Raw genomic sequence first — 12,145 nt, 5'->3', positions numbered from 1 at the left:
TTATATTATGGGACAAAGGGAGAGCAACAAAGACCCAAGGATTTCTACAGCATGTTGTAATAAGAATCTCATGGCCGTGTGGTGGGACATCAATTGGTGCGTGCCTCCGCCCCGGTTGCGGTGACACCCACCGCATTGTGAATCTCAACATAATTTCAACACATAAGAAGTTTTAAGAGGTGTATGTGGATGACACGGAGGGTATAAAATAGTATGAAGTTTGGATGTTGAGAGCAGGGGTGGATCTAGCATCCCTCTAGCCCGAGCAGCCGCCTAGGCTTGCCGCCGGCGCCCTTGCTTGCGATGCGTGAATTTCTATAATAATTTTGTCCAAAATTTAACATATTAAGCACGTTTGCCCAGGCTTTGAGAAGTTTATGGGTCCACCACTGGTTGAGACAAGAGAGGTAGTGAGAGGGGAAGATCTTTTTAAAATAGGGAAAGGACCCTAAAGGACATAGAAACTGCATTAATCGTCAGTGGTGGCAACACAAATTACATCGGGGACCTGAGAGAAAAGATCAAATACACCATAGTCCTCTGACTTTACACACAAGACCCTAGACTACAGACGAGAAAAGCCATCAAATCCTTCTCCACCGAGGATGAGCTTGAGCCTCAAAACATAGGCACCTACACCAACATCGGGGACTATGCCACTTGCGATGGTATGGGAGGGGAGTCCCGCGTTGAAGCTAATGGAAGGCCTCCGGACTGGCACACCGGACTGGAGAGGTTGTCCGTGAGATGGCACCGTGCAGCTTTCGTACCAGCGCTTCGAGTGGCGGCCCTTCGGCCACGAGAGTCGGTGGCAGACTAGCCCCGGGCTACTGGAAGGCCAACAAGGATTTGCTCCAGAAGACTGGGACTGCTGCAGTACGACATCAGATCGAATCTTCTCTTCTTCTCCACCACCACGGTATAGCCTGAAAGAGAAAGAAAACCGCATCGGTCTGGAGAGTCCCAACCGAGCTTTATTGAAGGGTGTGTAGTAGTCATGCCGCCACCCGCCTTCGGATCCCTTCATAGAAATTTTTATTTGTTTCCATGATGACTATGCCATGTACATAATTTGTTTGTCGTTTTCATGCAAACAAATAACACATTTATATGCTTTTAATTTGTTTGGCATGTAAATTTTTATGTTTATTCTATTTGTGCACTCTTAGAGTCCCGTAAACCAAAAAAAGTCTAAGTGCAATGCTTTTTTACTTGCAAAACACATAATGAATTAGTACTCCGTATTCTAAATTTGTATTTCAGGCTACCAAAACATTTTGTAACAGTTTTTGAACAGATTGTATTGCTGGGACCCGAGCTCAGATACGACGATACCGATCTGGAAAAAGAAAGGCAATTACCGATCTCCCCAGATTCATTTTTAACTGCCCTTTTTGGGTTTCCAATTCCTCTTCGCGGTGGACAGCGCAGACATCCCCATCAACGATAAGTCCACCCGCCTCCACACCGCCGGCGAAGCCCTAAACCACCGTCCCCCGCGCCCTCCGGACTGGCCAGCAGCTGCTGCCGACGCGATGGCCGGCAGCACCACGGCTGCGACGGAGGCCAAGACTTCGGTGTGGTGGGACATCAACTGGTGCGCCGTCCCCGCCGGTTGCGGCGATCCCCACCGCCTCGCCGACAACATCATCGCCGCGCTAGCTTCGGCAGGCTGCAATGGCCCCGTGTCGGTCTTCGCCTACGGCGATGCCTCCCGTGTCGCCCCGGGCGTCCTGGAAGCCCTCTCCTCCACCGGCATCTCCCTCAGCCACGTCGCCGCCGGTATACACCCCCTACCCCCGCCTGCTAATTGTATGCCCGTTTTCTTGGCCAGTGTCTGCCGATAGTGAAGCATCCCCAATCTTTTTTTGGCAGGAGTTAAAGATGGCGTTGACAAAAAGATGCTGGTCGACATGGTGTTCTGGGCCTATGACAACCCTCCACCGGGCAATTACTTGCTCATCTCAGGGGATCAGGACTTCTCGGATCTCCTTCATAAGCTTAAGATGAAGAAGTACGAAATCCTACTAGCGCATCCCCCAAACGTATCGTCTCGGGGACTTTTCAGCGCAGCAAAGATTGTTTGGCTCTGGGAAAGCCTTGCTGCCGGAGAGCCATTGCTGGCGAAATCCCCGCATTCACATACAGTGCCAGATCGCAACCGGAACTCTGATAATCTGGATGCATCAGAGAACTTTCCTGCCCTGTATAATAAGGGTGACAGTAATGTGAAGGCAGCAGCGAAGCCAATCCGGATTTGTATAAAGAAGTCAAACATCACATCCACTTCTGCAAGCAATGAAGGTCAAGTAGAGCATGTTGATGGAGTTTCTGAAGATTCTGCAGGAAGCACAGCGAGTGAGCTGGACAGGTCTTCTGTTTCATCATCATCATCAAGCTCTGAATCAATCGAGGGAGCAAAGATAGACCAATCAAGTCTGCTCGGAACTCCTACCTTATCTCAGTCACCAGCGCAGAAACCTGCAGTGCAGTCTCGTTTGCATCAAATGGAAATATCACAGCGGTTCATCACTGGTGGGGAAACTAGCATTTCAACTAAATGTGCATCAAGAAGTGGAACTCTTGATGGTGTTAGTAATGGGCAGTATCCTCAAGTGCGTAGGCAGTCAAACTCTTCTAAAGCTTATGTGGGTGATAATAATTTAGAAGAGGGTAAAGAATGCAAGGTGAAGCCACTGCAGAAGTATGTAAAGAAGACAAACATTGCATCTAGTTCTAGCAATCAAGTGGAGTCTTATGTTGGGAGCACTAGGAGTGAGTCTACCGTCTTATCATCATCAAGTTATAAATCAGCGAAGGGAGCTAAGGTGGATTATGCTACTCCACAATCAACTTCTACTTTGTTCCAGTCATCTGCTCAAAAACCTTTGGCGTCCATTCGTTTGCATCAAGTGATAGCACCACAAAAATCCATCCTTGGTAAGAAGCCTATTACATCTACAGGGCATACTTCAAGAGATGCAAATCATGGTCCTGGTGTCAGTCTTGTCCATTATCATTCAACATATCAGCAGCGATCCCAATCTTCTCACGCGCAGAACAAGCTTCATTCTAACACCAATGTTGGTGATAATAATGTGAAGTCCGCCAATCTATATAAGGCAAAACAGCACCAAGAATATGTAAGGAAGACAGATATTTCATCTAGTTCTGCAAGCAATGAAATACATCTCGGATTTCCTAGTAATTCTAAAGGAAGTACTTTGGGCCTTTCAAGTCAATCTATATCATCTTTGTTCTGTTCTGAGTCGCTGGATGGGACAAAGGTGAATCCTCTGCCCCCCCTGTCATCAGCTCAAAAACCTGCCACGCCTACTCATTCTCATCAAGACGGAGCAGAGTTCATTTTTGGTAAGAAGCCTAGCACATCAGTTGAGTTCACGCCAACAAGTGGAACTTTCTGTTTTGGTGCTAGCAGTGGCCAATATTGTCCAACAGATCAGCAAACTCAGTGCTCTATGTTGCTGAAACAAGACAATTCAGTTCCTCCTAATCCTCATAGTGCGTTTGATCAGTCTTACTCGACGAATCCAGAAGTTGGCAGTTCAGTCCTGCCATCAGCAGGGCATAATGGTGCCCCTTCCTCTCAAATACTAACATGGCCAAGTGGCTCAACCTTCCAAGACCTTGCTGATATTTGCTCTGATATGAGTAGACTGGCTATTTCTGAATGCCCGACTGGGCTGCCCTCCCCAGGAACACCTGCTAGTATGCCAATGGTGTCTGGACATCCTAGAGCATTCGGCCTCCATGTGGTCAAATCCTCTTTTCATGCTGGTTCAGACATCAGCCTCCATCCAAATCACTCTAATGCTCCTCAGTTTGTCCAATCGCCTGCAAGTGATAGCAGACCTCCTCACCCACCTAATCTATCCTACAGCATTCAGAGTCCTGAAAATCATGGAGAGACGCAAGAATCTCCACCAAATTCTCCTGAGCAAGACGTTGCTATAAGAAGTCTACTGCATGCTCTGGGCATACTGAAAACCGAAAAATTATCCCCAACAGAATCAAATATTGCAGACTGTATACGCTACGGCGAGATGAATTTAGCTGGTTTTGATACTAAGAAAGCTCTTGAATGTGCCATTCGAAATCAAGCTGTCGTTATGAAGAAGTTAGTCTGACATGCCTTTATTTGTGGAAAAAGATGAAAGCCTCTGGAAATGTGTGGATGTAACAAACAGTAACGCTAAGCGTCCTAAAGCGCTAGTCACCCTTCGTAAGTTCATATCCTCTGCTGCTGGCTATTCAGCACTAAAGGATTCTCAGTCAAGGTGAGGCATTGTACCTGCTGGTTTGTGTTCTGATGATTTCATCTTTTATTTCGGATGTTGTAACATTGTCTGTGTTTCCGTTGCTGGTAGGTATCAAGCTGCAACCATTTTGAAGAAATTGTGCTTTCAGCAGCATGCCCTTGGCGATGTTCTCCAGATTTTGCAAATTGTAATTGTTAGAAAGAAGTGGCTTGTGCCTCATTCTTCAGGCTGGCAACCGTTGTCCTTCAACAGAGTAGCGGTGGACGTAACTGGTGATGCTATTGGAGAAGTCACCTCTTGATTCTTGCCCTCTGCTCAGGTGGAATGGATATTTTGATGCGCTGGTGAATGGCGACTATGAAATATCTTCAACATCTGAAGTTTCTTTTGGATAGTGTGTTGGCCCTTTAATATAGTATGAGATCAGATGCTACAAGTAGAGTAGTTTAGATACCGCACTATTAGTAGTTCTTAATCATGGGAGTTTAGTGATTAGTCCCAAACAAAAGGACTATGAACATCCTGCTAGTTGCTTTCCAAGCATGGATGAGCTACGCAAGACACAGTTTTCCATATGCTTTCAAAGAGACAATTCGGTAATGGGTTCAGCAAGATAGAGAAGTACACGAGAGCTGTGTTTATTCGTGGCAGTCCAACAGTGCCTGAGGCTGAAGGCAGGTTGAAAATTGTGACTTTAATGGTTAGTTGGTTACCAACCTCCATCAAAGTGGCAATGCTCAATTTGGTTAAATTCCAGTGGTTTATTTCCTGGAAACCTTCCTTCTATAGCATGGCGTGCTGTTGCTAGTAGATCGAATTTAGTAGCAGCTTGAAAAATGGTTTTTTCCTTGTCATTCAAGCTTTATAATTCGGTTGGAAGTATGTATACCTGGTGCCCAATGAGGCAGTGACTCACTAATGAAGTCGCTGGTGGCTAACCAGTAGGATTGGTTTGGATTCGCTTCTCGTCCCACTTGTGATGCTTGTTGCTAGAAAAAGTTAGTGATTGTTATGAACTTGGATGAATCTCTAGTTTTTCTCCTCCTATTTTACACAATGTAATGTCATCTTTCTGGTGTATAATGCAAGTCAAATGAGACGTCACTCCTATAAATCTGTTGCCTCTTCTTAGGAGGTTTTGTTCGATTCATTTGATCGCTGCACCGATTGCAGCCCTGATCTCTCTGTGCACACCAAATAATGAAGTATAATTGCAATTTCATCACAATGGCCAGCGACTTGCACTAGCAGTTTAGCACAGACGTTGTTGGCCTTCTATGACACCTTGCATCTGGTGGACCTGCTGTGTACTTTGTGACTTGAAGAGCTCATGATGTTTATTCATAAATCGTACTATATATTAAAAAATAGCAACAGAGAAAACAGCTGATGGACAATGAGAATCACATAAATTATACTACTGGCCGAGCCTGACAGAAACGGCAGAATTCTGATCCTTGCTTTTTGAGTCTCCTGGGACAATTCCTATGAATGATGAAAATCCTAATACGTTTCAAAGAGGCCCTACTGAACATGTTTTATGGACGGCATTACTAATGACAATGGAACCAAGAATGGTGAAGCTGAAACAAGAGTGACCTCCCCCAAGGTAGCAGCAGTAGGATAATCAAGTTGCTGGTGTGGAGGACTTGAGCTCCTCCAGTGCTGATTTGACCTCATCCTGCAGCAGGTCGATCCGCCGCAAGTAGACCTCCAGCTCGAGAATCCGTTGCTGCCTCCACTTGTCTCCCTCCATGGGTATCCCAGCCGGCGGTTCAGGGACCTTGGCACCGAGACCCAGCGGAGACGGGCAGCCACCCATGCCTAGCATTGCACGGACCATCTCCTTGAACAGAGGCGTCAGGACGCTGCTCTCCGTGTTGATTGCTGGCTGCGCGGCTGACGGCACAACAACAGGGTCGGCGCCGTCCATGGCTACCACCTGAGGAAAGAAGGCCGGGAGCGAGTCCTCCGTCTTGACAGGCATGGACGCCGGCGTGAACTGCGGTGTCTGCGAGGTATCGGCAGCGAAGTCAGCCGTGCGCCTGCGTCGGCCACGGCGCTGCGCCTTTGAGGAAGACGGGGACTTTGCGTCGCCGTTGTTGGTGGCGGTGACGGTGGCGTCGTCGTCGGAGTCGGCGGCGCCGGGGTCGCGTCCGTGCTTGTCGGACGCGGGGCGCCAGATGTTGCGCGCGATCTCGAAGACGGCCTGCTCGTGCGGGGAGCGGAAGGTGAAGGAGTTGCCGGAGATGCGGAGGCGGTCGACGCAGTTGCGGTACTTGCGCTTGAGGCGGCGCAGCTTCTCGGCGAGCTGGCTCTTGGAGAAGTCGAGCTGCAGGCGGCGGCGCATCTCCTCGTAGAAGGGGTCCGTGTCGTACTGGTGGGACGCGAAGGCCGTGCCGCGCTGCGCCGTGAACTCGGCGAAGGCGCGCAGGATCACGATCTCGTCCTCCTCCGTCCACAGGCGCTGGAAGAGGGGCCGGCGCTCGCCCCCGACCGCGGCGGCGGCGGCGGGGGCGGGGGCGGGGACGGCGGCGGAGGAGGAGAAGGGGGCGTTGGAGATTGGGTCGACTGGGAAGTCGATGTCTTCGGAGTCCCCGTTGCCGTAGGCGTCGGCGTCCGGGAAGGAGGAGGAGGCGGCGGCGCCGGCGGCGGAGGGGTCGTCGACCATGGGAAGCATCGGATCGGATCGGGTGGGAGATGGGGGATGGGCTCGAGTCGGTATTAGGGTTCGGGGTTTTCGGTGGATTGGGTTCGAGGAAAGGCAGGTTTGGGTTAGCGAGCGGACCAGGTTAGTCGTCGCACCCTCCCTTCTCGTGAGTTAGTTGCGTTGCGCCACGAATCAAGGTGGGACCATCTTGTAGGGTACGTTTTGTTATTTTTTTCCTAATATTGTGGCATTTTTTTCAGGTAAAATATGGTGGCATTAATAGTGTAATCTTAATACGGAGTACTACCATAGGGGCACCTAATTTTAAATTTGTTGAAACAACTACTTAAATTTTACAAAAAGATTGAAATAATTCACCTTCATTCTTACTAGTAAAAGTTTTAAGGAAAAATACGAACATATCTGAGGAGAAAATAAAACTTTGCTATACCATTAATGCAGTATATTTGTACTCTTAGAGCATCTCCACTCGACCCCCCAAAGCACCCCCAAACGGCTTTGGGGAGGGATGACGTCAAAAAAGGCAGAAGTTGAAAAGCAGGCACGCCTACCTTGTCGACGAATGAGGAAGATTACCATCCAAAAGTTGTGATTTTCCCTCTTTTCTGCTATTTCCCCGCTAGCCGCCACTCCCGCCATTTCCTCCTCTCGCCTCGATGCCCCCTCCACCGTAGAAGCCCAAGGCTCCTCCACACACCACAAATGTCGTGCCGCCTCCCCATCACCTACTCCATGCTTGGCTAGAACGGCCGCTCATCGGTTGGGGTCTCCACAGCTAGAGCCGCAGCCCGTCACACCACCGCAAAATGAGCTCGTGTCTCTGCCGATCTCGAATCGTCGGACTTCTACTTCGACGAATCCTGTGACGATTCCAAGTTCAACAAGTGGAACTAGGTGTTCGTAGCAGATGCAGACCCGTCGAGGCGGCGAAGGAGGTGGCGCAGTGGGGCGCCGAGGAGCAGTTCCAGGGTGACCCGGAGTAGGCGGCGATCCTGGAGACCTTCAACGCACATTGCTTCCAGAGGATCAACAAGCAAGGGCTCGCGGAAATCGACGCCACCAACTACGAGCACACCCTCGAGATCTCGCGCGAGCGGGAGACCACGGAGGAGGCAGGCCGCCTCCTCATAGTGGCCAAGCGACAGAGGCTGCTTGAGCTCAACGCTCAGCGCCAGGCTGAGGTGGCCGGTCGCGAGGAAACCAGGCCCGCATAGAATGAGGAGGATGAGGCAATGATTCTGCACCGGCGGCAGATGCGGGAAGCAAGGGAGGAGGGTGGGCGCGGATTCATGCATCAAAGGGGAATAACAACGGCAAGGCAAGCCCATCGGGCGCCCCAACGGAAAATCAGTATACTAGGGTTACTTTAAGTTTTACTGCATTTTTTAGTTCAAAATCTAAGTATAAAGACTTTCATTAAATTTGTTTGAAAACCCCTGAATTCGCCTTGTTGTTCTTATTTCATAGAATGTTGAATTTACTTCTGGAAGGAGGGGTGGCTGGAAAAAAAACTTCTCTCCCATACAAATTGTTTTGCCAACCCCCCCCCCCCCCCCCTACAGCCCGGCAAAACGGGTTTGCCAAAGGCCATATAGGGGGAGCCGTCTGGAGATGCTCTTATAACACTTTATCATTTTATATGTAGGTTGAATATTTTTATAATCTAGGTTCAACTTGAACATGCACATACTTTTTACACGTATTATTTATTCCGTATATTTTTTAAAAATAGTATTTTTCAATTTATTGTTTAAAACAAGATTGAATCGTACTAGAGAGCAAAAATAATACACACTAATATATAATTTTTTGTGAACCAATCCGGTGGTTGGAAGGTTAGGAGGGTTGTGACACCTTGATGCATGTAAAATGCATACATGAACTTTGTCCTTTATCATATTCAATTCTCACATATTTGCAACATATATGATGATAATACAATGTTTTACATTGATTTATGGAGATTTACCAATGATCCCTTTTATTTGATTTATAACTCTGCAGAACAGAAAAACTCTATTTTGTGTATTTTTCACTTTCAAAGATCTATACGGAGTCAAATTGATCTGGGACTCATGGAGCCTCATTTTTTCACCGGAAGAAGCACCCTGGGCCCTGGAACCACACCTCGAGAGGCCTGAGGCCCGAAAGAGCACAGGTGGCGCGCCCAGCAAAGGTAGGGCGCACCACCCAGCCTCTTTCAACCATCGATCGTCGAAACCGCGTGATCTTTTCGCCCACTGACGTTGTTTGACCTAAAAATCACCATATATATGGCCCCAAAAAGTTCACGGGAGAGAGCGCCTCAGAAAGTCAAAAACACGAAAATGGAGCCTATATGGCATCTTCCCTTCTCGTGAGTTAGTTGCGTTGCGCCACGAATCAAGGTGGGACCATCTTCTGTGGTACGTTTTGTTATTTTTTTCTAACTAATATTGTGGCATATTTTCAGGTAAAATATGGTGGCATTAATAGTGTAATCTTAATGCTACCATACGCGCACCTGATTTTAAATTTATTGAAAAAACATTACTCTAATTTTTCAAAAGTATTGAAATAATTCACTTCCATTCTTACCAGTACAAGTTTTAAGGAAAAATACGAACATATGTGACCTACAAAAAATATCCGCTCCAATCCGAAACTGATCAATATCCGCTCCGCTCTGAATCCAAGAAAATATATGGTAGAGGATATGGTATGAGCGAAATCCGATTCGATCCGATCCGTTTACATCCCTACCCTTAGAGCATCTCCACTTAACCCCCCAAAGCATCCCCAAACGGCTTTGGGGAGGGCCGACGTTAAAAAGAAGGCAGAAGCTGAAAAGCGGGTGGGCCTGCCCTATCGGCGAGTGAAAATGATTACCTTCCAAAACTTGTGATTTCCCATCTCTTTTCCGCCATTTCCCCGACAACCGCCACTACCGCCATTTTCCCCTCTCGCCTCGACGCTCCATCCACCGTAGAAACCCAAAGCTCCTCCACACACCACAATGCCGCGTCGCCTCCCCACCACCTACTCCATGCTTTGGCTGGAACAGCCGCTCATCGGCAGGGGTCTCCGCAGCTAGAGCCATAGCCCCAGGACCTGCCGAAGCCTGACGACAAACAGGAGTTGCCAGACTTCTACTTTGATGACTCATGTGATGATTTCGAGTTCAACGAGTGGAACTAGGTGTTCGTAGCTGATGCAGACACCGAGGCGGCGGAGGAGGTGGCGCATTTGGGCGCCGAGAAGCAGTTCCAAGGTAACCCGGAGCAGGCGGCGATCCCGGAGACCTTCAACGCACATCGCTTCCAAAGGATCAACGAGCAAGCGCTCGCGGAAATCGACGCCGCCAACTATAAGCACATCCTCGAGATCCCGCGCGAGCGGGAGGCCACGGAGGAGGCAGGCTACCTTCTCATAGCGTCCAAGCAACAGAGGCTGCTTGAGCTCAATGCTCAGGCCAAGCTGAGGTGGCTGGTCGCAAGGAAGCGAGGCTCGCATAGAATGAGGAGGCCGAGGCAATGATTCTGCACCTGCGGTAGATGCGGGAAGCAAGGGAGGAGGTGATGGGGTTCGTTGCATAGAAAACAAAAATTTTCCTACCGCAAGACGAATTAAACCAACAGATCTAATCTATGGAACACCCAAGATCTAATCTACAAGATCGAAGCAACGAGATGGAGAGGAGACTAACCCTCGAAGATTCCAAAGCATACGAGATTAATCTCATTGTTGGTGTAGACAATCGTCCCCGGTGCTGCAATCCGGCAGCACTTCCGTACTCGGTCGCGCGTACGGTGTCGATGAAGCTCCTTCCTCTCCCGTTCCAGCGGGCAGCGGAGGTGTGGTAGATCTCCTCCAAATTCCAGCAGCACGACGGCGTTGTGGTGGAGGTGGAGGAAGAAAACTGCAGGGCTTCGCCTAAGCCGGAGCAGAGTATGGTGGAGGGAGAGGAGGCCAGAAGAGGGGGCAATCAAGGGGTAGGGTGGCCGGCCACCCACTCCCCTCTTTATATAGGGGGCCAAGTCGGTGGGGTGGCCCCCCATCCCATCTAGGGTTAGGGGGCGGCGGCCAAAAGGGGGGAGTGGGATTTCCCCTCCCCCAAGTTGATCCCCCCTAGGGAAACCCTAGGGGTTTGGCCGGCCTGGGCCTTGGGGGGCATGTGCCCCTGGCCCATTAGGCTAGGGAGCATCCCCTCGGCCCATGCTAGCCCTCCTAGGTCGTGGGCCCCATGGTGGACCCCTCCGGAACCTTCTAGAACCTTCCAGTCAACCACCGGAAAAATCCCGAACTTTCCCGAAACCCAGAAATCAACTTCCCTTATATGAATCTTATTCTCAAGACTATTCCGAACCTCCTCGTGACATCCTGGATCACATCCGAGACTCCGAACAAACTTCGTCTCCATACCATATTCAAATCTATTTATGCGACATCGAACCTTAAGCGCGTCACCCTACGGTTCGTGAACTATGCAGACATGGTCGAGACTCCTCTCCGAGCAATAACCAATAGCGGGATCTGGAGATCCATAATGGCTCCCACATATTCAACGATGACTTAGTGATCGATTGAACCATTTACATACGATGCCAATTCCCTTTGTCACACGATATTCTACTTGTCTGAGGTTTGATCATCGGTATCTCCATACCTTGTTCAACCTCGTTACCGACAAGTACTCTTTACTCGTACCGCGGTATGTCATCTCTCATGATCCAATCATGTGCTTGCAAGCTATTCAGACGATATTCCACCGAGAGGGCCCAGAGTATATCTATCCGTCATCAGGATGGACAAATCCCACTATTTATCCATATGCCTCAACTCACACTTTCCAAATACTTAATCCCATCTTTATAACCACCCATTTACGCAATGGCGTTTGATGTAATCAAAGTACCCTTCCGGTGTAAGTGATTTACATGATCTCATGGTCGAAGGAATAAGGCAACTATGTATCGTAAGCTTATAGCAATTTGAACTTAATGACTTGATCTTATGCTACGCTCATTTGGGTGTGTGTCCATTATATCATTCAACTAATGACATAACCTTGTTATTAATAACATCCAATGTTCATGATCATGAAACCATGATCATCCATTAATCAACAAGCTAGTTATACAAGAGCCTTACTAGGGACTCCTTGTTGTTTACATAACACACATGTATCAATGTTTCGGTTAATATAATTATAGCA

General features: G+C 48.7%; 1 protein-coding gene and 1 pseudogene across 1 annotated transcript; one reads left to right on the top strand and one right to left on the bottom strand.

Moving 5' to 3' along the window:
- The first annotated feature begins 1,372 nt into the window (after nt 1–1,372).
- On the top strand, nt 1,373–5,296 carry LOC127332243 (uncharacterized; annotated as a pseudogene).
- A 382-nt stretch (nt 5,297–5,678) lies between these two features.
- On the bottom strand, nt 5,679–7,059 carry LOC127332245 (probable transcription factor At5g28040). Its single transcript, XM_051358522.2, has one exon. The coding sequence runs from the start codon at nt 6,958–6,960 to the stop codon at nt 5,908–5,910; it is 1,053 nt and encodes a 350-aa protein (XP_051214482.1). The 5' UTR covers nt 6,961–7,059; the 3' UTR covers nt 5,679–5,907.
- Nucleotides 7,060–12,145: the final 5,086 nt, after the last annotated feature.

Source organism: Lolium perenne, chromosome 4 (genome assembly GCF_019359855.2).
Source record: "Lolium perenne isolate Kyuss_39 chromosome 4, Kyuss_2.0, whole genome shotgun sequence".
NCBI lineage: Eukaryota > Viridiplantae > Streptophyta > Magnoliopsida > Poales > Poaceae > Lolium > Lolium perenne.
Note: the sequence above shows the minus strand (reverse complement) of the source record. Positions and strands in the feature narration are given on the sequence as shown.

Bases quoted from the DNA above. Each gene is read 5' to 3' on its own strand.
- LOC127332245 (XM_051358522.2), bottom strand. From the start codon at position 6,960: ATGCTTCCCATGGTCGACGACCCCTCCGCCGCCGGCGCCGCCGCCTCC.